The sequence below is a fragment of the Sminthopsis crassicaudata genome, chromosome 5 (assembly GCF_048593235.1).
Source record: "Sminthopsis crassicaudata isolate SCR6 chromosome 5, ASM4859323v1, whole genome shotgun sequence".
Classification (NCBI taxonomy): domain Eukaryota; kingdom Metazoa; phylum Chordata; class Mammalia; order Dasyuromorphia; family Dasyuridae; genus Sminthopsis; species Sminthopsis crassicaudata.
This window is the reverse complement of record NC_133621.1, coordinates 45,140,402-45,164,856: the sequence shown is the minus strand read 5'-3', so window position 1 is coordinate 45,164,856 and position 24,455 is coordinate 45,140,402. Positions and strand designations below refer to the sequence as shown.

The following is a 24,455-nucleotide window of genomic DNA, read 5'->3' as shown; positions in this document are numbered from 1 at the left end:
TGCCTTTCCAGTTAAGGTTACCTTGTATCTGCCCTCTTAAGATCATCCCGTCCCATCTCCTATTTATTGTGGCTGTTTGTCTATCTATCTTGTCTAAAGAGTTTATCTATTCTTTCTTTCTATCTATTCCATCTGCCTGTGTCTATTTTGCTTATCTATTAATTCTGTTTTTATTTCTTTCTATAAATCTATCAGTCCCTGTATCTATTCACCTATTTATGTATCTATCCTATCTCTGCACATTATTCATACCTGAACACATTGGCTTCTTCATTAAAACACAGACTTCTTAGCATAGTAGTCAGCATATAGTCAGCGCTCCATAAATGCTTGTTGACTAAGCTCAGGAGCTTTTATCTGCTGACCGAATATAAGTGCTGCCCAGCCCCTGGGGCGAAGCTCCAGTCCCTAGACCAGAGTGAAGGTTCTTTTCAGGGTTGCTGGAAGGTACAGTCACTCTGAGAAAATAAGGGCTCTTTTGAGGTACTTAAAAATAAAGGTAATCATCAGGTTAGTATAGAGTTAATTCTGTTTTAGTGGAGGAAAGAAATCCCCAGTTGCAAATGCATTTTGAGTGATTACAATTCTAGAGAGAAGTGTGGGAGGCAAGGAAGGACAAACTGAACGTGGGGAGTATCAAGCCTGGGAGCTGAATCCCACTCCCACAGGGTCCAACTGCTTCTACTGCTTCCTGGTGTGTGCAGTTTCTGCTGAATAATCTGGCTGTTTCATCAAGGTCTTCACACTTTTCCTCCCTACTCCCCCACCATAAGATTTCCAATAAAATGTCACAAGTTTTCAGTTGACTTGTTTCAGGAGTGAAGAATAATGGACAATCACTGGTTACTCTATAAGTCCCAGAAATGGCTACACATGAGCAGACAATTACACCAATAATTGCCTTTCCCTAAGAAGTTTTGAGAGAGGACATCTCTTCTAAACCACTGCAGGGTTCCACTTCGGATGCAGGGCCTTTCCATGTGCCATGGTCCTTAGTACTTATGCTAGACTCAGCAAAATCACACAGATTATTAAGGGACAGCTCAGGCTAAGACTTTTGAGGTCCAGAGACATCAAGGGGTTTTGCCTGAGATCAAAGAGTGGCTGGGCCAGCCTCCAACCCCAAAGCCCCAGGTCTTTCTACTTATTGAAGGACAGTCCGGGGGTTGTGGATTTAGGGATGGAAGAGAGTTTACCCAGCACTTCATCCAACTCCCTCATATTATAAATGAATAAAATGAATTACCCATAGGAGCAAAAGCACTTCTGATTCTAAATCCAATTCTCTTCCCACAGTGGGAGGGTATATTTCACCTCTCTCCCATGCAGTGGACAATTTATATAAAGCCTTAAACTTGGAAATGGAAGTCTTTCACCCAATATACAAATGAGTGACAGGGCAAAGTTAGAACCACGGAATCCCGGCTTTCCTATTGATTAGCTGAGTACCCATGGGCCATTTACTACCTTCACCAGCCTCAGTTTCCTTATCTGTAAGATGAAAGATTTAGACTGAATGACTTGTAAGCAAATTATATGCTAGCTCTAGACCTTTGATGATTTTATGGTTAGATTATTCCAAAGATTTTGATGCCAGGGGCTACATCAGGGATAAAAACAACTAGTATTTACATAGTGCCTTAAGGTTTGCAAAACAAAGTGTTATTTCACTTGATCTTCACAATGACCTGGAAAGTAGGTGCAATTATTATCCCCATTTTACAAGAGGGGAAACTGAGGCAGGCAATTTAGATGGCTTGCCCAGGGTCACATGGCTAATAAGTTTATGATTTGGAATTTGAACTCAGGCCTTCCCAAGCTTCTAATGCAAGAGTGTCCTTTGCAGATGCAAAAAAATTTTTCTTTCTGTAGACATATATGTCTACTTGTCTGTTGGCACTTGACTCTGATGATGGAATCGACTGTGGCTATTTGAGTGGCAGACTCCTCAAGTCCATTTCTACCCCCTACCCTCTGCATAGGTTCTGATATGGCCCATCCGCACACAGGGGCACTTACCATAAGTAAGTCTTTGCCTAGCTCATCAATATCTGTTACAAACTTTTCGATTGGTTGGGGAGATTTTGCATTAAAAGCCTGCCTGGGAAGGGCCACATCATTTGGCCAGTCTTCTTCACCTGGAAGTCCAATGACACTGTAAGAGAGAAAAATAGGAATGTGAGTTCTGGTCAGTTCTGGAGAGTGTTGCTCTTCTACTGGACACAGGCCTCTCTCACGGTCCACAGGTGAAGAGAATGAACCCCAGAAAGATCACCCACTTAGGAGCATTAAGGGGATCTTCAGGAATAATTTCATTTCAGGGGGTATGGCCCTGTGGAAAGAAAAGTCATGGACTCTGGAATCAAAGGTTCTTGGTATAGAAATTAGCCTCTGATTTTTCTCATCAATAAAATGAATGAAATGGAGATAATGGCCTAGGACATCACACCAATAATGAATGTGTAGATACCAAAAACTCAACTACAGCAGAGCTCCCTTGGATATCAGCAAGTTATTACGTGAAAAATTAAGCTGGGGGTCTGATTATAATCCCCAGAACCAATCACATTAAAAGTCTAGATGCATTCTTGGAAGACTCAAAGACAGAGGTCAGAAACTGTGCCCAGGATTACTCTTAGAGAGAACAAATTCAGTTGTATTTAAAATACCTAATGTATTCCAAAGTGTTAGATTAAAGTAGAATTGATTGGAAGATAAAGAAATATTCATTGATTGTTATTGAGTTTATTCATTATCACACTCAAAGTTCCTTTCCTTGCATTTCAGTTCTACAGAAGGAAATATTTCTCAAATTAAGCAAACCTAATTAAATCATCCCCCCCCCCAAGAATTAATACCATAGCTGGCTCTAGCATACTCCTGGCCATGTTCAAATAACTCTGAGGAAATGGGGAGCACACTTGATCTCTGAAATCAGGGTTATAAGCCAATCATGAAAGGGCACAAATGATGACGGCTGCTTCATGAAGTCCTTCTCCTCAGGCATGTATGTGTGGTCATACGGAATGTCTATGCATCTTTCCCCGCCCCCCCCCCCCCCCCCCATAGAAGAACATATCTCAGGGTCACATCACATAAGATTTTTGTTATTACCCTACACCTGGCCTTGCTCAGATGCAGCGGAACCAAGTAATTATATGCTAAGCAAAGAAAGAATCAAAGACTTAAAGTGTGTGTAAAGAGGGAGGGGGGGGGAAAGGAGGGGAAGAGAGACAGAGAGGGAGGGAAAGAAGGAGAAAGAGGGAGGGGGACAGAGATAGAGAGAAACACAGACAGACACAGAGATAGACACACACACAGAAAGAAACAGAGAGAGAGAGAGAGAGAGAGAGAGAGAGAGAGAGAGAGAGAGAGAGAGAGAGAGAGAGAGAGAGAGAGAGAGAGAGAGAGAGAGAGAGAGAGAGAGGGGCAACTCCAAAAAATACAGCTATCATGCCCACTAATGAGTCTAGAGAGAGACATACACAGAAGGAAGAGGGAGACAGAGAAAGACACACACACACACAGAGGGAGAGAGGGAAAGGGAGAGGGAAGAGACTTAAGTGATTAGGAATGACTGGATTAAAACTAAATGAAAATATGCTTGGATACCAAGGTCTAGAATAGGAACTATAAAGAGAAAATGAATTAAAAAACCCAGGTTGAAATCGTTTTCTTTGATATTTCAAAGATGTGAGCAGGGGAGTGTGTTCTATATATTAAGACTGAGCGTGTATGAACATATGAACAGAATTTAGCACTACAGAAAAACAAAACTTATATAGTTTATATAAGTTCTATATGTATATATTATGTAGAATTAAGTACTGTTGTGAATTATTAAAGAAGGTAGTTTAGTGGAAGGGCTAATGGAAGAGCAAGGAGAGAAGATATATTTTTAATTTAAAGTTCTTCTATTCTTTCAACAACTTTTACAAAGTATCACCTATCAGTACTAATTGTATCTAGAATGTATTATTAAAATCAGTTTTAAAAAGTATCTTATCTGCAGGACTTTCTTCAACATCCTTCATTCAGTGGAATTAAGTCTACAGAAAACCAAGCAATGTCGTTACCTATTTCATCCCAAGGGAATTCACAGTGAATATAACAATGTAATTATTTTTTGTGGGGGACAAGGAGAGGAAGCTGTAAGTTATTAGATCTGGGATTTCACAGTGTAGCATTAAAAAGTTGCCTGAAGAAGAGCCTGAACTCAGGTTTTCTGGACTCTAATGTTTTTCTTTTAGTCATTGTATAATACTGCCTACTGGAAATAATGTCTGTCTGTTTATCCATCCATCCAATCTATATTTTTCTGTTCTTTCTTTTTTTCTTTCTATCCATCCACCCAATCTACCTTTCTATTTACCAACATACCTACCCATCTTTCCTTCCTCCATCTTTTTTCTTTTCCCTCTTCTTCCTCTCATCCACCTATGAATATCATCATCAGAAACACAGAGAAAGAAGGTATCTGGCCAGGATCCACAGGAAGGCCAGTGGCAGAAGCGAGGCTCAGAACCCAATTTTCCTAATTCTTATTCAAGGCCTCTTTCCACGAAACCATGACGCCTCCCCGAAATCATGTTATAGAAAAAAAGCACTCAGAGCATGGCTTTCAAAAATGCTTTCAGTTTTTTTTTTTTTTTTTTTTTTTTTTTTTAAGATAAGCTTTATGAAACTTACCAAGTGACTTTCTTTAAGGATAATGAAACAGCTTTCTTTTCTTCTCCTTTAATTTGTGGTAAAACTTATTTTGTCTCCTGTGGATTTCCAATGCCTATGTATTTAGGAGAACTGGGACATTCTGATAGGCCCATGATGGGACCTTGTACCAAGCTGCACTACTAAGACAACGGACTTCAGCTTTTAACAACTGATAGCAACCCTGGCAAGCTGGATAGCACACAACAGCACTACCGACCAGACACTGGGGGGCCTGTCGGGGTACGGGCGAAGAATTTTCTAACTGTGTTGCAAACGACACTAGGGTGCAGTGTTGGCCTTTCATTTGACTGTGATGGCCTTTGGAGCCTGCATATTAAGGAAAATAATTAGAATATTAATGACTCGTGAGCCAGTGTCAAACACAGAGGAGCAAAGTCACATTGTAAAGGAATAATATTGACAGCTTTGCCACTGTCCACCTCCTTCCTTTCCTTTGGCATCCTACAGCTGCCAGAGTTTTGCCAAAATGGGAATCTGCTATCAGTCTAAAGACTTCAATCTCTCTGGTCAAATTTCTCTTCTGGTCCTTCTCACTGGCTTCATCCACTAGTAATATTAAACTGACTGATAACTAAAAGGTTGGTAGTGAAATAGTGCCATCCAGTGACCTGAGGCATTAATGAAGGAAAACAAATAGAGGAACTTCAGTGTTTAGTAAATTTAATCTCAGGAAAGACTGCTTTCTCCAAGTCAGAGGTTCTCAACCTGGAGTCTGTGAACTTCTTTAAAATAAACAATTTCAATATATTTGACTTCCTTTGTAATCTTATATATTTTATACATTTAAAAACATTATTCAAGCAAAGTCTATCAGCTTCACCAGCCTGCTAAGGGGGTCCATGACCCAAGAAAGGTCAAGAACTCCTCTGAGCAAAGGCTGTGGAAACCATATGGAATTTTTGAGTTTTTTACACAAGGTCTCTGTCCTTTTTCATTGACTGTCTCTCATACCTAAAACATTCCCCTTCCTCATCTTCACTTCTTGGATTCCTTTCAAGTCTCAGCTAAAATCCCACCTTTTACAAGAAGTCTATCCCATCCCCCTTTAATGCCAGTGCCTTCTCTCTGTTGAGCACCTCCAATTTATCTTGTATACACCTTCTATGTACACTTGTTGTCTCCACGTCATCTCCTCTAACAGATGTGACATCTTTGAGAGCAGGGATCATCTTTATAACCCTAGCCCTTGTCCAAGTGCCTGGCACATAGCAGGGGCTTAAAAATGACTAAGAATACATGCTTTTGGGGCATAAAATGCTTGAGATTTTGTACTAGAATATTCAAAGAAGAGAGAGAGAGAGAGAAGGGAGAGAGAGAAGGGAGAGAGAGAAAGGGGAGAGAGAGAGAGAGAGAGAGAGAGAGAGAGAGAGAGAGAGAGAGAGAGAGAGAGAGAGAGAGAGAGAGAGAGAGAGAGAGAGAAGGGCAACTCCAAAAAATACAGCTATCATGCCCACTAATGAGTCTATAAAAGTATTTAACTTTCTCTGTGGGACTGCACACTTTGGCCACCCCCAAGTAAGGTTGAATTTCACTCGTACCAGGGGCAAGTCCATGGAGATTATAAAGCAAAATAGGAATGAATGGAACTGTGAGAACATCACTGATTAGCAAGGGATAAAGTGGGTCTGGATAATAGCCCCCTTTGGACAGAAATTCATTTAAATGGGGGTGTTGGAATACTTCTGGTTCTGCTGTTAATAAGCTGGATTTTTTTCCCAATATATATATATCCAAAGTCATTGAGATGGTATGACCAGAAATTGTCAGAGTTAAGGTTGAACTGTTCTATATCTATATATGGATATATCTCTATGTATGTATAGAGATGTATATATCTTCTATGTATAAATCTTTACTTCTTTTCATCAGAAATGGATTCTGCAAATGCCCAGATCCAGAGTCTTTTTTAAAAGACTATAACCACATTTTACATGCATGTAGATACACATTATACATATGTAGGAGATGCTTTAAAGTTAGCAAAATATCATGCAAAATATGTAAGAAACTAACACAGTGGGGTGGAAAGGGCAACAGAATTGGGGCCTAAGGTGCCAGATTCAAATCCCAATGATGTCACTTATTGTGTGACTGAGAAAAACAATGTCTGTAAAACTGGATTTTTAATGTCCCATCTAGATCTAAGTCCATGAGTTAGAATCAGAACTTGAGCAGGAAGGAATCTTTTAGATCAGAGTTCCCTGGAATTCCCATATCAGTGAAATGAGAGAGAGAATTGGAATTGATCATCTCTTAAGTTCCTTCTAGTTCTAAATCTATAATGTTGGTGATAGAAAGTCTTGGTTTCCTCTGCAAAATAGGGGAGTTGGATGGGATATTCTCTAAGTTCCCTAATTTACGATTCTATGTTTTCATCTAAATCCTTTCATTTTATAGTTGGGAAATGTGAAACAGAAAAATTAAGAAGCTTGTTCAAGGTCATTTAGCTAGTTTATATCAGAACTAGGATGAGAAAGCAGGCCTCCAGAGACTTAGTTGAGTGTTCTGGAAAAAACAAGAGGTTATAAATGATACCCATCAGAGGGGTCCCTAGGCTGGGAACATCTTTAGTATGAAGAGCTCAGAAGGATGAGGTCAGGTTGGTAGAGAAAATGTTCAAAAAACTAAAAACAAATGAATTAAAGCTGTCCACTGATGGTGGCTGAAGAGTTAGAGCAGCAAACACATCGACTGGATTTGTAACAATCAAAGTTAGGGCAGTTGGTTCATGGACAAGACAACTCCCATAGGAAAAAGAGGCAGAGGTCAAGGTCTGATGGGCTTGACAGAATACTGCCTCCATTCTCCCTCCCTGCAATGGGCCTGATATATAGCTTGGCTTTTATGCTACACAGTTATACTAAGAACATCAGCAGCAGCATTTTTAAAAATAGAAGCAAGAAAGACACGTATTTTCATGGACAACAGATGAAAACCATTGTGATTTCCACTAATATAATACTTGGGCTATTACTTACTCCAAGATTTTTCCTAGTTGATCGACGTCTGAACTTCCACGAAAAAGAGGCCTAAAAGAACAAAGAAATATTTAAGCATGCGATTTTCCCATATTACATTTCATTTCTATTGTTATCATCATCTTTGAAGAGAAGGAAAAATATTCTTCACAAAAGGGAAAGCTGAAGGAATAAAAAGATATTCCAGAAGTATTTTTTAAAGCAATTTTGCTAAGTGAGTACTTTACCCCAATGAAAGCTTCTCCGCTTCATTTTCAAACCAAAGGAGAGCCGATTGTAATGGCACACCTATAATCTTTGCGACTGGGGAGACCACTTGAGCTCAGGAGTTCTGAGCTTTAATGAGCTAAGCTGAACCAGCGTGTGTACTTAATGTTCAAAACCAAGGGGCCCCTTAGGAAGTAATTCATTTTAATAATCTATATTTAATAATCCATTATATGAGAATCCTATAATCAATAGAACAACTATATTTAAGCATTAATTTTCCTTATCACCAAACTTGGGACTATTTTAAAATGGCTCACTGTCAAGTGTCCAACATGTTCAAAGAGTTGCTAAACATTGCTGTTTGCTCTATCCCCAGAACTTGAGAAACCACTCTTTTCCACTGTTCCTCTCAGTAACAAGTTTTCTTTATACCCATTGCTCTACCTACCCCAATTTGGAATTTTACAATGACTCCTCATTTAAAATATAAAAGTCTCATTTGGGCCTCTAGCATCCTACATATGTCTTTACTTTGCTCTGCTCATTATGTCCTCATCAGCTCTCTCTGGTTTATTCAAACTAATTTTCCTGTGTTTCTCCACGTCCTCTGATTTTTGGCTCATTGCCATGCCACCCCTCCCACTGTTCTCCCATGGTTTTAAAAGCCTCTCCTTTGCTAATCCACTATCCTATTATTCAATGTGTAGTTCTGAGCCCATGCTCTTTGGGAAGCCCTCTCAGACTAGGAAAGGGAGGCATTTAGCCAGGACAAGATCCCCAAGCCTTCTAATTGGTTCCAAGTTCTGGGGTCTTTTCTCTATACTTAAATAGAAAGGATCCTGGTGAAGTGCATATTAACTTAGAAAATCACAAATTAATATTATCTATCTTGCTCTGTATTTTTATTATGTGCTAAACATTTGTCGGCTGTATTTTAGTCTTGTTCTGCCTCACCTGTGGAGTTTTTGCAGGTAGACAGGCTTTGAGGTGGCCATCTCTCTACACAACATCTCTTGCAGATTTCTACCAAAACCACGTCAGACTCTCACCTCTTTTTGATTACTTGTGATGCCTACCAATCGATCCTTTATATTACTGCCCAAATAGCTTTTCCAATTTTTTATTTTTATGACCAATCTACTGATCTACTAAATCACTACTCTACTAAAAACACTCAGGGATTCCTTAATGCTTACTATATATCAACTTCTGATCATGGTTTAAAACTCTTCACAATCTGGGCCTAATCAATATTTCCATTCTTACCTTTCCATAGAATTAGCATTTTAGTCCAAATCTAATAAAATTTTTGTTCTGCTCTGGCCCAAACTCTCCCGAGTGCTTGGTGTAAACTCCTCTATAATTTTTGTCAAAAAGCCTCTTCTTTAAAAGCCCAATGAAGTCAGGCTTCCTCAATAAACTCCTCCCCTCCCCCCTTCCAGGTAAAAATGAGCATTCCTTCCTCAAATTTCTCATATTCCTTTGCTCATACATCTCCTTTATACTTAGTTCACTCAACCTTTTAGCGTAGTTCTTTGTATAATACAGTACCTCTTTCTTTCTATCCTCAGTATACCATAGTGCTTTGCACACAAATATTTAATAAATGTTTGGGGAGCTGGATCAAAATACCAGTAATCCAATCTTCTAGTCCTAGCCTATATTACCAAGCATAGTAATAGTTTCATACTGGTTTAGCCATAATATCTATTTTATGTTTATAAACTAATGGTAGAAGATGAATGTCTATCAATCCACTAATCTTTGCCTTAACACCTTCGCCTTTTTTTTTTTCTTCATATCAGATCTGGTTTTAGACAAGAATGTAGTACACACTAGGTGCAGGGTTTTATAGACTGGTCGTGAATAGCCCAAGAAAGTTAGGGTCTGTGGAATTTTATATTGAAGCAGCCAAAACAACAGTAATTTTTTTTTAAACAAATGCACCAATTCAGGATGAGTAGCCCCTGACCTCCTTCGAAATATACCTCTCAGGAATGGACCAGATAGAGATAAAGGAGTATTCTTATGGTATTAGAAGCTGGTCATTCTAGTTCACCCTGTTGCCTTTCTCTGGAGTAAAGAGGTCCAGTCTAATTATAGTTCACCATTCAACTGAACTAATATAATTCCCCAGCCTCTAGGTCTATAAGAACTTTGTATATTCCTCTTCTTGAACAGGAAAGCTAAAAAATAGGAAATAGACAAATAGCATTTTCTGTATAATTTCCTCTCAAGAGGAATTAAGGGATTCTATAGGTAACCAAAATTCTTTTACAGGCTTATAACTGATAATATATACAGCTCCTTCACTGCTCTACCAGTCACAAAGAAGCTTCAGAGAGTTTTGTTTCTTAGAATCCTATTCCATGCCAATAGCCCAAATGATTAAGATCAGAGGTATGACTAGTAAATGAGATGTGGCCTATCATCTTCCATGTTCTATTTCTATCCAGATCTGTTAAACACTGGTGACAGACAATTTCTTTTAACACCTCCAATGTTCAAAGCCTGGGCAAACCAAATTATATAACTATTGCCAACCCTAGGTATTTGGGATTAGTTCAAGTTTAGTATAATCAATAATAATTAAGCAAGAAATACTCATTATATATAATGCATTGCACTTAGGATAGAAGAAAAGAGACTACATTGGGAATTCTGGACCATAAACATCACTTGTATTAGGTATTTTCTTTAAAGAAAAAAATTTTTGGTGGGATCAGATCTAGGATTTCATTGGCTCAAAAACTTCTGTAAAGTCAAGTCCCTCCATCCAAGTAGGTCTACAACTGCTTTGTTGGCACCGTTTCTGTGGGCAGCTAGGTGGTGCAAGTTTCTCATGGTAGTAAAAACTGTATATGCCAGAGGAGGGATTTACATTTAGATCTTCCCAGATTTCTGCTGAGTATATCAATAGTATCTAGACTGGGAGCTAGAAAAATTTTTAGGAATTTGTCTGTTTTGGTTTTTTTTAACATTTTAAAATATGTCTTACTGATACTTATTTTTCAAAAGAAGGGAAAAATTTTACTTATCTGTCACTAGTTCTTTACAATTCCTGCTCTTTTATTTTAATCAATAGCCTGCAAGTGTGTATAATGTGGTTTCAATATATTCAGGTACTGGGTGATCCGGGGGGCCACTCAATGCTTTGTCATAGTGGCAACTGGGACTTGCTTTTCCTTTAGTTATAGAAATTTACCACAACTTCAGGCTGATGCTGAATCACAAAATTTGAGAGGTCTACAATATTATAAACTTAGAGCGGAAAGCAACTTGAGAAGCCTTTTCTGATTACTGTCTATATGTTTTCAAAAAGAGGGGGTTATATTAGATGAAGTATAGACTTTGAAGCCCCTGCTTGTTCTAACTTGGAAGTGATGACATGTTGACTGCTATTCTTCTCACTGGAGAAGATTTTATGTATGTGACTGTGAAGAACCAAGAAGCTGGGAAAGAAGCAGATCTCTCTTGGCTTGATTGACACGGAACCCCTCAACTCTGCCAGGTCATGTACTTAGTCTTCCACGGGATGGATATTTCATTGAAAACAAAAAGGGACAACAAGATACTAGGGAGTGGGCTGGCAATGTGAACTTAAAATAAAGTCGGCTTTAAAAGTTATACTTTAGGGGGCAGGTATATGGATAGAGTACCATAATTGGGGTTAGGAGGGTCTGATTTCAAATCCAACCAATGATATAATACTAGCTATGCAACTGTGTGTGTGAGGGGAGGGAGAGAGGGAGAGAGAGAGGGAGAGACAGGGAGAGAGAGAGGGAAAGAGAGGAAGGAAGGAATGAAGGAGGAAGGGAGGGAAGGAAAGAGGAAAGAAGGGAAAGAAAGAAGGAAGGAAGGAAGGAAGAGAGGGAGGGAGGGAAAGAAAGACAGACATATTTCAAAAGAAAGAAAGAAAGAAATTATAGTTAACTATATAGTTAAAATTACCCAAAAAAAAAAAAAAAAGTCTTTCACAAGGTTGGCTTGCCTCACCCTCCTAACACAATACATAACTGAGCTAGGAGGAGTTAAAGGAAGAAGGTAGGAAGAAGGGGAAAAAACCCAAAAATACAGACAAATCAGAACATGTCCACAGGATGGTGACCAAGAGAGTGAAGGGTTTCAAGATGATGACATACAAGGAACTGGGGATGATTAGCCTGAAACAGAGAAAACGTGTCAGGGAATGTGCTCGTTGTCTCCATATTATAGTTAAAGGCATGTATGCCCTGTGGAAAAGGATTGGCCAGGTTTGGCTTGGCCTAAGAAGGAAGAACTAAGAATGATGAATGCAAGATATAGAGAGGGAAAGTTTTGGGCTCCATGTTGAGGAAAGATTTTTAAGTAGGAGAACGAATTCCAAATAGAAAGGGCTGCTTTGAGAGGTAGTGGATTAGCCTCTTTTCCACAGGCCTTCCAAGAAACACCTTGATGACCAGCGGGTTGGAGACACTGACAAACAGATTTTTGGTCAGGTTCAAATTGGAAAGGATAGACTTGGAAGTCCCTTTCCTTTCTGATTATCTTTGCATGTAAGAGAAAAGTCCTTGGTGGTCCTCAACTTTTTTTTTTTTTTCTTTAGGTAGGGTTAATTGATAGTTTAGTTGAGCAAAGTCTTTTATTCATCATAAATTATTTCCCAAGGGAATCCTTTATCAGTAATTGGACCCCATTTCCAATTTTAAACTAAGTTTATTCTCGTTTCACATTATTCTTTTTTCTTCAAAATCACCACCAATTCAATCAATTCTTATTAGTTTTCTATTCTACTTCCAAACTCTTCTCTCCTGGTTTTTCCCTCCTTCTCTTAGTTCCCATTTTAATTGGAACCTTTCCTTAGTTGCTAAGGTAACATTCCTAAAGCACAGATATGACCATGTGGCTCAATAAACTTCAGTGGTCTCCTATTATTGCTAAGATCAAATACAGACTCCTAGTTGGCACTGAAAAGTCTCCCATGATTTGGCTCCAGTCTACCTCTTTCCTGACATTATTAGTTCTCTTTCCACACTCAATGGACATTTTTGTCCTTGCATAGGCCGTCCTCCATGTCTAGAATGTCCTCCCTTCTAATTTCTGCCTTTTAAAATCACTCATTTCCTTCAAAACTCAGCCCCAACCACACCTCCCGCATACAAAGCTTTTCTGGATTTGCCTTCCCTCCCCCTGCTGCTACAAGCTGCCCTGTTAGAAATAAACTTGCATTATTCTGAGTATATGTACCTACTTGAATGTCTCTTATAAATTGTCTCTGTCTACTTGAGACTAAGAACTTCATTTTTGTCCATATCTTCAGTATCTAGCACTGTAGCTAGCACACAGTAGGCTCTTAATAAATACTTGCTGATTTGTTGGCTGATAGCCTATAGGAACTACAGAAAATCTTTCTTTCTGTACCAGTGTCTTAATGGGAACTGGCCAGACCAGCTTTTAGGAATCAATCTGTTTGTTCAAGTAAACACTACTTACACACACACACACACACACACACTTCCCCTAAAAAGTCAGCATTTTTAGTAGTCTTTTTTTCCTAGTGAAAAACAATCTTAAGCAATTTCTGAATAGTTCCTTTAAATCAGCTCTCCTGAAATTTTATAATAGTCTATAATGATAAAGGTTTTGTGATGAAAAATCTTTTAAATTATTTAATACGAGTATTTCCCCCTTAAGTCAAAAGGAGAACACAAAAATGCAATGGCCAACCTACCTTCACTTCAAGCTCTGGCACCATCCATTCCACACTCCTATCACCTCAGGCTATTTCATGCCAAAACAAGTGTGATCCTTGAGGTGTTTTTTGGGAGGGGGAGAGCTAGTTTGATTTGGTATGAGATGAAGCAATACTTTAAAAGTTTTTTTTTTTTTTGGTATGCATCACCTTTGGAGTGCTATTCTAGGGCATTCTAATAATTCAACATGGCAGAATATCCTTATTACTGAACAGAAAAGGTCACTTTGTGTGGTCCAGAGTAACCTTACTCTTGAGTATGGTTGATTATTCAAATAATCATATGGAAAAGAACAGCCATCCTTCCATCCATCTATCCATATGCTGTGCTACTGTATAGTAATCTCAAGTTTTTGAAATTATCATTACAAGAGTATTGCATATGTATCGCATTTTACTTGTGGATTGGGTATCATCCATGTGCTCAGAGTTGCCATTCCGAGTTCCAAGGGCTGATTCCTGCTCTGCGTATCGCTCACCACCAATGGGCTTATTCTTTGGCTAAGAAGTTCCTTTATTGGTTGAGTGGCTGGGAGAGCTGATAGGACTCAGTGGATGTACAAAGGGAAATTGTGTATTCACCCCATCAACATCTTTTCCTTTCTACTTTGAATCATGTTAGGATCATCCTGAGCTATTTTCAAAGAGCCAAGTGGGGGAGAGGTGATTAGCCTTCTCTCTTACTCTGTCCTCTAGCTGGCTGTTAGCATAAGGTGTCTCAAGCACTTGTCTGTGTGAGCAAGGCTGAACTTGGGTTTGGGTGACCTCTTATTAGTTTTTTTCTGGTCTTAGGTGAACAAGTATCTATTTTAAGATGCCTTTGTCCAGAACTGGAGGAGATCTTGTAAATTAAGCCCTGGATGTCCTGGGTGTCTTTGGATCAAAGTTGAATGGTATTGGGGAGGAGTCCCCAGCAATTATTCCCATGCACTTGGACACTGACAAAAGGATTGTCTTAAATTTGGCTGCTTTCCCAGCAGACATGGACTACTTTGGACAGTACAGCACTAAGGTGAAATATAAAATGCCTAATTAAACAGCACTCCAAACTGCCCAACATTTTACTGAGTCTTAAGCATCAGCTTTTCAGCAGACTGTAACAGCAGTTATAAAATTGAATTATTAATCTTGTTTTAAAGTTTGTTTTCTGTCAAATGTGTGATTATGATTGTGATCGGTCCTTCTGTGTGGAACAAGATATTACCCGATTCTGTCTGTGATTTACACTATACACTCAATGCCCTGTGCGCTTCATCTTTTCAGACAATGCCGAGTTATGAGACATAAACTAATTTAGTAGAAATAAAATTGCCCGATAGGCCTTTAAAGAAGTCAAAGAATATGATAAAAGAGAACCTACCTTGCATTTGAGGTGGGTTCTATCAAGACAACCTGGTTCAAATCACATGCCTCCGTTTTCTTGGTGGCAAAGGACTGGAGAATCAATTTTTGAATTAGAAGGGATCTTGGAGGTTATAGGCTCCAACCCCCTCAGGAACCTAGGGCAAGAGGGCTTAAGGAGTCCCTGGGGTTCACACAACTAGTGGGAAGTGTCCTGGATGAGATTTGAACTCTTCTTGACTCTGTGGGTAAGTACCACAACCCTGTTGGTCCAGGAGCAGTTTCTTCAAAATTAAATGTGTATACACATACACACAGGGCAGGTACTATTTCATCTGAACTTTGTGTCTCTAATGCCTGGATAAATAGATTTAGCTTAATTTCTTTTCATTAGTCATTTCTAAGCCCAAAGTATCTGCACTTCTTGAGCAACTTCCCAAGACGAATGTCATCAATTCTAACATTATCTTGGTAAATGAGAAAAAACTCCATATGGACCTGAAGAGATGACTGGCTTCTTCTATATACACAGCTTCAATGTAGTTTATCCTTCACTAGTTATTAAAAATCTTTGACAACTTCATGTGCCAGCTGGTTTACATGGCCCTGGTTCTATGATTCATTCATCAGAACAAACAGCTAAAAACATAAGAATAGCATTCATAATATCAGTGAAGAATGGAAAACAACTTTTAGAGATGGGACATGTTTACCAGTAAACGAGAAGCTTTTGTGCTTTTTTGTCTGCTAGAGAAAGGAAATGATTCATACATAGTGGAAGAAAAAAGATGTCTCCCTTTTGATTTGCCAGTCCCAGCCTTTGTTATATAAGGTGCAGTCTTAGGACAGGTGATAGGACACATCTGTCTGTAACTTGCATTTGCCTTATGGAAATGCTTTAGCTACTCTTTCTCACTTAGAAAGACAATTCTTTATAGAAAATAAAAAGGCTCTTCCTTCTTAATAAAAACACCTGTGAAAAAATATCACACAGGGGAATTCTATGACTTCATGGCTCATTCTTTGGCACAATCTAACTCTTGGCTCTTCTGGTGAAGCCAAGACAGAATTCTCAGTGTTGGGAGGGCCCTAATCCATCCAACCCATGTCTGAACAAGAACCCTTCGCCAGTACTGCTGGCAAGTGGTCATCTACCCTTCTGCTGAAGACCCCGGGCAGGGAACAGCCCATTTCGGTTGTGGATGGCTTTAATTGTTGGAAGGTCTTTCCTTATCTCCAACCTAAACTTCCCTTCCTCTAACTTCTTAACCGTTTGCTACTGCTTTTTCCCAAGCAGGACAAATTAATCCCTGACAAGTCCAATTTTAGCTTCCAACTTTAAGATTGTTCTCATGCTTATCTAGTTTATAGCTCTCTCATCACTGTGCTCATCCCTTCCCGATTCATTCCAGATTTTACATTAAAATCGATTTGAGTCATCACTTTTTCTTACAAGGATACAAACATGTTATTTATGGCATCATGGAGAGAACCATAGGGCTTGGAGTCAGGAGGCTCTGGACACCAGTACCAACTTTATCACTTAGCAGTTTTACAATCCTGGGCAAGTCACTACCTCTCAAGGTTGTGATGATCAAATGATCTAATGAGTATAAAATGTGATGTGAATGCTAGCTAGGATTACTTTACCAATACTGAATGATAAGGCTTTGCTTTGTATTCTTCAAAGAGAAACAATACAGGGTCCTTACTCTCACGATGAAAAGAGGTCTAAATAAATATATGCAGAGAGATTCTTGGATTTTTAGAAGAAGGAGGTCCCAAAGAGTTTGTTAAGTTTAATTCACCTATTTTATAGAATCAGACAGAGTAATGTGAATTGCCCAAGGTCACTTGGCAATTACTCACCCAGCACTCTGGCTTCTTTGACATGAAAAGTTAAACAACAATACAATTTACTCTTCTTTCTTTATAGTTTGTGTTCCAATGATACCGGTCTAATGCTATTCTACACTCACGGCCATCTTACATCCTCTGTGACTTTGTATTGCTGCTCTCAGTGCCTAGAATTCACTCCCTTTTTATCCCTGCCTCTGAATCCTTCAAGGCTCAGTTCAAATACTACTTTCTTCTTAAGGCCTTGCCTGGAATCTCCTCATGCTAGCCTTCCTCCTGCCTCAAACTACCTTGAATTCATTTTTGTATATATTTTCTTTATGTTCAAGTACATGTCTGTCTTTTCGTTCATTAAAACATAAGCTCCTTAAAGGAAGGGATTATTTTCCATTTGTCTTGGACAGACATCTAGAATCTCAAATATATACATATTTGTTGAGTGGTTGAATATAAGACAGTAGAATAGATGGAAATATGCTGTATAATAGCAGACTAAGTATAAACTCTTTCTCAAAGGAGAAAGAACTGGAATGGAGCAAATGGGACTAGAATTGGGCCTGGCAGGTATTATTTTGTGGCTGATTTGGACAGAAAGAAAGTAGTAAGGCAGATTCCTGATGATGGGGAATGGTACAAGGAAAGGCACAGTGTGCAGAGCGGTCAAGTTAGAATAGAGAAGGGTAAGTGATAGAAAAGTAGGTTGTGGCCAGAAAAAAACTGGGAATTTAATCTGAAGATGATGAGTTGTAAGCAGAGGAATGTAAGAGCAAAGTGTTATCTTAGGAAGATTAATATGACTGTTTGTCTGAAAAGACAAATCAGATGAGCAGTTAGCTGACAAATGAACAAACTGAGTCAGGAGCTAATGAAGGCGTGAGCTACTAGAAAAGAAAAGCCAGCATAGAGATATAAGAAATGAGGGGCAATGTGATTGGGGAGACAGAAGGCTGCCTTGGAGGAAGAAACCTTTGGGTTCAAGCCTGATTACTGATATAGCCTTTCTTTCTATCAAAATCAGCCACAAAGTAAATCTAGTCCCATTTGCTCCTTTCTAGTTTGTGGTGATTTCTTTCTTCTTTAAGAGGGAGTCTATATTTAGCTGGGACACCCAGGAAAATCACTGACCTTTCAAGGGACTTGGGAACCTCTTTACATTTTGAAGCTATAGATGAACTGCTAATATTTGATAATAAGAGAATAATAATAATAATAGAAAAAGAAAGAATCTAGATGTTGAATCTGAGTGATATTTGGTTTTTAGCCAAAGACTGCTGATCATTTCTTATAGAACAATAATAGTCCATAATATTCATATACCATAACTTATTCAGCCATTCTCCAACCGATGAACATCTATTCAGTGTCCAGTTCCTTGCTCTATGAAAAGGGCTGCTATAAACATTTTTGCACATGTGGGTCCCATTTTTATGATCTCTTTGGGATATCACTAATGACACTTCTGGATCAAAGGGTATACACAGTTTGATAGCCTTTTGTTCTTCCATATGAATTTTGTTATTATTTTTTCTAGCTCTACAAAGTAATTTTTTGGCAGTTTGATTGATATCATTCTACAGAATAAGTAGACTGATTTAGGGGAGAATTCTCATTTTTATTATATTAACTCGGTTAATCCATGAGTACTTGACATGTTTTCAATTGTTTAGACTTAATTTTATTTGTGTGGAAAATGTTTTATAATTGTGTTCATATAGTTTCTGGCTTTGTCTTGGCAGATAGACTATCATATATTATTGAAGGGCAATGAGCCACAATATTATTAAAGGGCAATGAGCCACAAATCAGCTGAAGAACTTATTTTCATATCCTGAGTCTCTAAAAATGCACCCATAGAGTCAGGAGTTTTAAAAATATCTTTATAAATATAGCACCTAAACTCAGATACTCACTGACTTTCTGAATCTCCAGTTTTCCTCAAGAATGAGCTTGAATGCTACCTTCTATAAAGAGCCTTCCTGATCCCCTATATGCTATTCTTACTCTACTCTAAATTACTTTTTCTCTTTCAACAGAATACAAACCTTCTGAAGGCACAATTTCATTTTTGCCTTTTTATCTCCAAGGTTTAGAGTACAGTCTCTAGCACATAATAAACACCTAAGTCTGCTAATTGACTTAGTGAGATTTTGAAGCGGACATAGACCATGTATAATCAGTGAGTTCAAAGATCTATTTTGAAAATATTTGATTATTTTGATTACAATAAATTAAAAAGATTTACACAAAGAACAACAACAATGCAACCAAGATTAGGAGGTAAGCAGAAAGCTAAGAAACTATTTTTACAGTCAATGTTACAGATAAAGGCCTTATTTCTCGAATATATGGAGAACTGAGTCAAGTTTATATACGATTCATTCCCCCATTGATAAATAGTCAAAGGAGACAATTTTCAGATGAAGAAATTAAAGCCATTTCAAATCATAAGAAAAATACATTAAATCACTACTGATAAGGAAAAGGCAAATTAAGATGATTTTGAGATATCCACCACACCTTTCAGATTGGCTAAAATGACAGGAAAAGATAATGAGAAATGTTGGAGGGGGTGTGGGAAAACTGGGACACTAATGCATTGTTGGTGGAGTTGTGGACTGGTCCATCCAGCCATTTTGGAGAGCAATCTGGAGGACTACAAAACTGTGCATACCTATTGATCCAGCAGTGCCAGTATGGCAATATAAAAGAGGAAAAAGAACCCACATGTGCAAAAATGTTTGTGGCAGCTCTTTTTGTGGTGGAAAGGAACTGAAAAATAAATGGATGCCCATCTGTTGAGAATGGCTGAATAAGTTATGGTATTTGAATGTAATGGAATACTATTATTCTATGAGAAATGATAAACAGGCTGATTAAAAGCCTGGAAAGACATGAGTGAAATGATCAAAACCAAGAGAACGCCATATGTAGTAAGAACAATTCTGATGATCAACTATGATAGACTTAATTCTTCTCAACAACACAGGGATACAAGATAATTTCAACAGACTTTGGATGGAAAATGCCATCTGCATCCAGAGGAAGAACTACAGAGAATGAATGTGGATTGAAGCCTATTATTTTCACCTTTTTTGTTGGTGGTGGTGGTTGGTTTTTGTTTTTGTTTTTTTCTCTCTCATGGCTTTTTCATTTTGATCTGATTTTTCTTTCCCACCATGACTCATATGGAAATGTTAAAAATGATTATACATATATAACCTATATCAGATTTCTTGCTGTCTTCAGAAGACAGGAGATAAGGGAAGTATGGAGAAAAAAAATCCTTTGAAATTAATAATCTTACAAAAACTAATGTTGAAAATAATCTTTACATGTAATTGGAAAAATACTATACTATTAAAACAAATTTTTTTAAAGTTAAAAAAATATTTTTTCTTCAAATTTTGTCTTCCCCTTTTCTACCTCCTAGCTTTAAATAGAAAAATAAGTCCCGTTTCAAACATGTAAAGGAAAACAAATATTCATATTGGCCATCTCCAAGAAGAAATATATGAGATCAAAGATCTATGGAATTATGGAAATAAATCCTTTGCATATTCTACTGTGTTGTGTAAAATGATACATGAGTTCCATCACCTGGTTTTCAAGACTATCCATAATTCATCTGGCTATCTTGTGATCCATGTTCCAGTCAAACTGGAATTCCTTGCTCTTTCCCAAACTCCTTGGATCATCTCCTGCCTGTCTGCATTCTCATTAGTAGTCTTCCATGTAAAAGATACATTCTCATCTCCTCCTTGACTTTCAAATTCTTCATCTTTCTCTAAGACTTAACTCTACCTAGATCCTGGCAAGCATATATATATATATATATATATATATATATATATATATATATATATATATGTATATGTATATATATATGTGTGTGTATATATATATATATATATATATATATATATATATATATATATATATATATATATACACACACATATATATATACATATATATATATATACACACATATATATATACATATATATATATATATGTATATATAAACACAGGCTCCTTGCATACAGAGACTGTTTCTTTGTATTTGTGTCTTTGTATACTCAGGAACTAGTACAGCTCTTTGCATGTGGTAGGGACTTCATAACAGCTTATTTAATTGAATAAAATGTATCTTCTGTATTAGACTGAAGTTCTTTGAAAGGAGAGGACCGCTGTTCTGCAGAACTTCAAACATAGGTATTGTTTGTCTTTTATTTTTGAAAAGAACCAGTCACAATATGGATACTGCCAATTTGCACACTAACTGGATTTAAGTGAGGCAGGGTTGGGCAAAGTTGTTGGGCTCATTCTCTTTTTCAGAGTTTGAAGTCCAGTGGTAGGACCAAAGTCAAAATGGCTGGTGATGGCCCAGAATGTGACTGATGTCCATGGCACCTTCATTGTCTGAACAAGGTTTAAGTAATCTGCAGAACCTATTTCAGCCACTTTCATGGTCACTGGAGCAAATTGTTCTTATCTGCTTGTTCTAGCAGGGAATAGACATTCTGGGGATAGACATCCCCAAATTCACTGACAGGTTTGAGACTTGTTGTTAATCCTTGATCTGGTATTGTCTGACTGTAGAAACAGTTTTACTGAAGTATGACTACTTGTGCATGCTACAGCTTCTTGGCAGACAGAAACAAGCATACAAAGAGGCTGAATGACCAATTATTGATGATTTCACAGCCAAAAACCATCACAGGGACATAATAAATGTATGAATTACCAGCTCTGCACCTTGGACTATTTATGTCATTTCAAGTGTGCAAGGCAGGAATGGCCAAGTAGCATGAATTCTGAGACAAATGAATGACAGACACACAACAAAGAATGTGAAATTAAAGAGGGGTAGAAAGAGAAAAAGGCGAAGGAGGAATCAACAGACTAAGAAGGAATTAGACTGTAGAGAAAAACCCAGAAAGAACAAATGAAATGAAATGAAATAAAATGAAAACCTGAGAAGAGTTGGGGCAGAAAAGTTGGGGAGGCAAATGAATTCTGCAGAAAAGAGACAGAAATACCCAGATTAGCAGATATCTGACCATTGGAGGGGACTGTGGTTCCGATGGAAATGAATAACAACATAACACAAAAGGGGGGGAAAACCCAAACAAACCCAAAGAGCTGTATTAATTTTTTCAAGTTACCAGATGTGAATAATTTATTTTCTCCACAGAGAGCTCATTTTTAGTGAACTATGAGTAACTTCCTCTAAAGGAAAGGCTGCCTTTCATTTCAAAATTGAGAACTGAATTAAAACTAGACTCTAATAGACCATATACCATTTCTGAAATGACATGGCAGAACTCACTGATAAAAAATAAGTTCTCTTTCAACTCCCAAAGTTAGCCTGAGTCAGGATGACATATTATAGCACCTGAAGTTAATGGGATATCAATTCTTTGGGTCCATGAAATTTTTCCTCATAAGGCTGACATTTAAGGATATGTCTATAGGTTTGGACCTGTGATTTCACTAGGGTAGATTAAGGGAATACCCAGGGAGGAAACTCTTTCTCCCAATGATAGGCTAGCAACTATTCTGAAATGTATAATCTTAAAAGAAATGTGTGGGACACTGAGGCCTTCAGTCACTTGTCTACTATGCCTGTATGTGTCAGAGACAGGACTTGAACCTGGTCTTTAAGCGTGATCTACTGTTTTATGCTGCCTCTCATCTTTATGTGCATGTATGAATACATAGTTATATATTTATTGTATTAACACCTATTTATTATATATGCAACAAACCAGAACATTTTGTTTTAAAGAAAATTTTAGGATTAAGGGAAGAATTTTGAGTAAACCCTACAAAAAGTTATTTTTTCCCTCTTCTTGTTGAAGAATTCACTTTACTGCTGACAAGAAGTGGGGGTGGGGAGGAAAGACACAATGACATCTGTGGCCTCAGTTGCATGTCACTCTGGCCAACAGAAAGCTCAATTAGGGCTTACTGAGGAACCAACTGCCTTTAGCCTCTTCCCATGAAAGCGGTTGTGAATTTCGAGAGTCTGTCAGTTTGGGTCGGCATGACTTCTGCCACAATAAAGACTGGTCAACTACAGGAGACTGGGTTGTGGTTAAATAGGGAACAGGCGTAAAGCAAGCAAGCAAGGTTCTCTGTTGTGTCAGATGGTCATATTCTAAAGACCTTCACAGAACCCCTCCAATTTATAAAGAACCAGGGATATCTGGAAGAATAACAGGTGAGGAGATAAATCAGACAGTTGTATCCCCAGATTCCTCCACTGACTATTTGTATAGAATATGCACATAAACACTAACAGTAGCTCATATTTAAAGTCAACATGACTTTGTATTTAGTGTCTCCTATAGGCCAGGCATCGTGCTAAGCACTTTACAAATATTATCTCATTTTGGGGGGACAAAGAAAGGGAAAGATCAAAGATGAGTCTACTATTTGGCTTGGAGTACTGGAAATGTGATGCTACATCAGAGAAATAGGAAAACTGAGGGAAGACCAAGTGTTAGGAGATGATGATGAGATGTATTAACATATATGGAAGGTATTAAGCTTGATGCAGGTGGCAAAGTGAATAGCCTAGAGTCAGGAAGACATGTATTTCTGAGTTCAAATTTGTCTTCATTACTTTCTAACTGAGTGACCCTGGTCAAGTCAATTAACCCTGAATGCCTCAGTTTACTAATCTGTAAAATAAGCTATAAAAGGAAATGGCAAACCACTCCAACATCTCTGCCAAGAAAGCCCGAATGGGATCATGAAGAGTTGCACAGGAATGAAAAACAACTGAACAACAACAATAATAACAAGCTTAATGTAATAATCTGGAAGAGGATACAGCACAGAAGAGGGATACCTCCTCCAAGATATTTGGGAATCATCTGCATAGAGGTGAAACTAAATCCTGGAAGTAAATGGGCTCACTGTACTCAAAAAAATAAGAGAAGAAAAGGCTGAGACCAAAACTTTCTATATTAAGAGGGAGGGCTGGGGAAGAGACAATAGAGTCTAGAAAAACAGAAGTCTGAAAGGGATCTATAGATCATTTAGTCTAATACCTAGAGAGTTAAATATCATGAAAACTAAGGGAAGTGAGGATGAGGATATCTAGAAGAAAGGAGCTGATTAGCAGAGCTGAATGCTGCAGAAAGGAGACCAGGAAAATGGCCAAAATCCATTGGTTAGCTTGAAGAGAACAATTTCAACAGAGTGAGGAAAATGGAAGTTAGACTGCAAAAGGCTGATGAAACGGAGAGGAAATAAAAGCAGAATATAGACTATTATATCAAGAAGTTTCTCAGCAACAGGAAGGAAAAGGGACAGGATCATTGCTTGAGGAAATAGCAAGGTCAAAGGAAGAAGTTTTTTTTTTTTTTTTTTTAAAGGATAAGAGATACTTGAGTATATTAATAAACTAAGAGGAAGGTACCAGAATAGAAGTGAATTAAGATGCATGAAACAGAAGGGCTTATTGCTGACAAGTAAAAACATGGAGGAAATAGTAGTGGAGAAATTAGCTTTCACAAAGAGGACCACCTTTTCCTGAGACTGGAGAGAAGGGTAGGTCAAAGGCTTTGAGAAGTTCAACACAGCAGAAGAGGAAA

General features: G+C 38.0%; 1 protein-coding gene across 1 annotated transcript in view; it reads right to left on the bottom strand.

Moving 5' to 3' along the window:
* CDK6 (cyclin dependent kinase 6) overlaps nt 1-24,455 on the bottom strand; it is a 236,727-nt gene that overhangs the window by 1,066 nt on the left and 211,206 nt on the right. Inside the window, exons 5-6 of the mRNA XM_074272228.1 lie at nt 7,710-7,760; nt 2,020-2,155 (exon numbers count right to left, since the gene is read on the bottom strand). Coding sequence (XP_074128329.1) covers nt 2,020-2,155; nt 7,710-7,760 — 187 coding nt within the window. The remainder of the gene's footprint in view (nt 1-2,019; nt 2,156-7,709; nt 7,761-24,455) is intronic.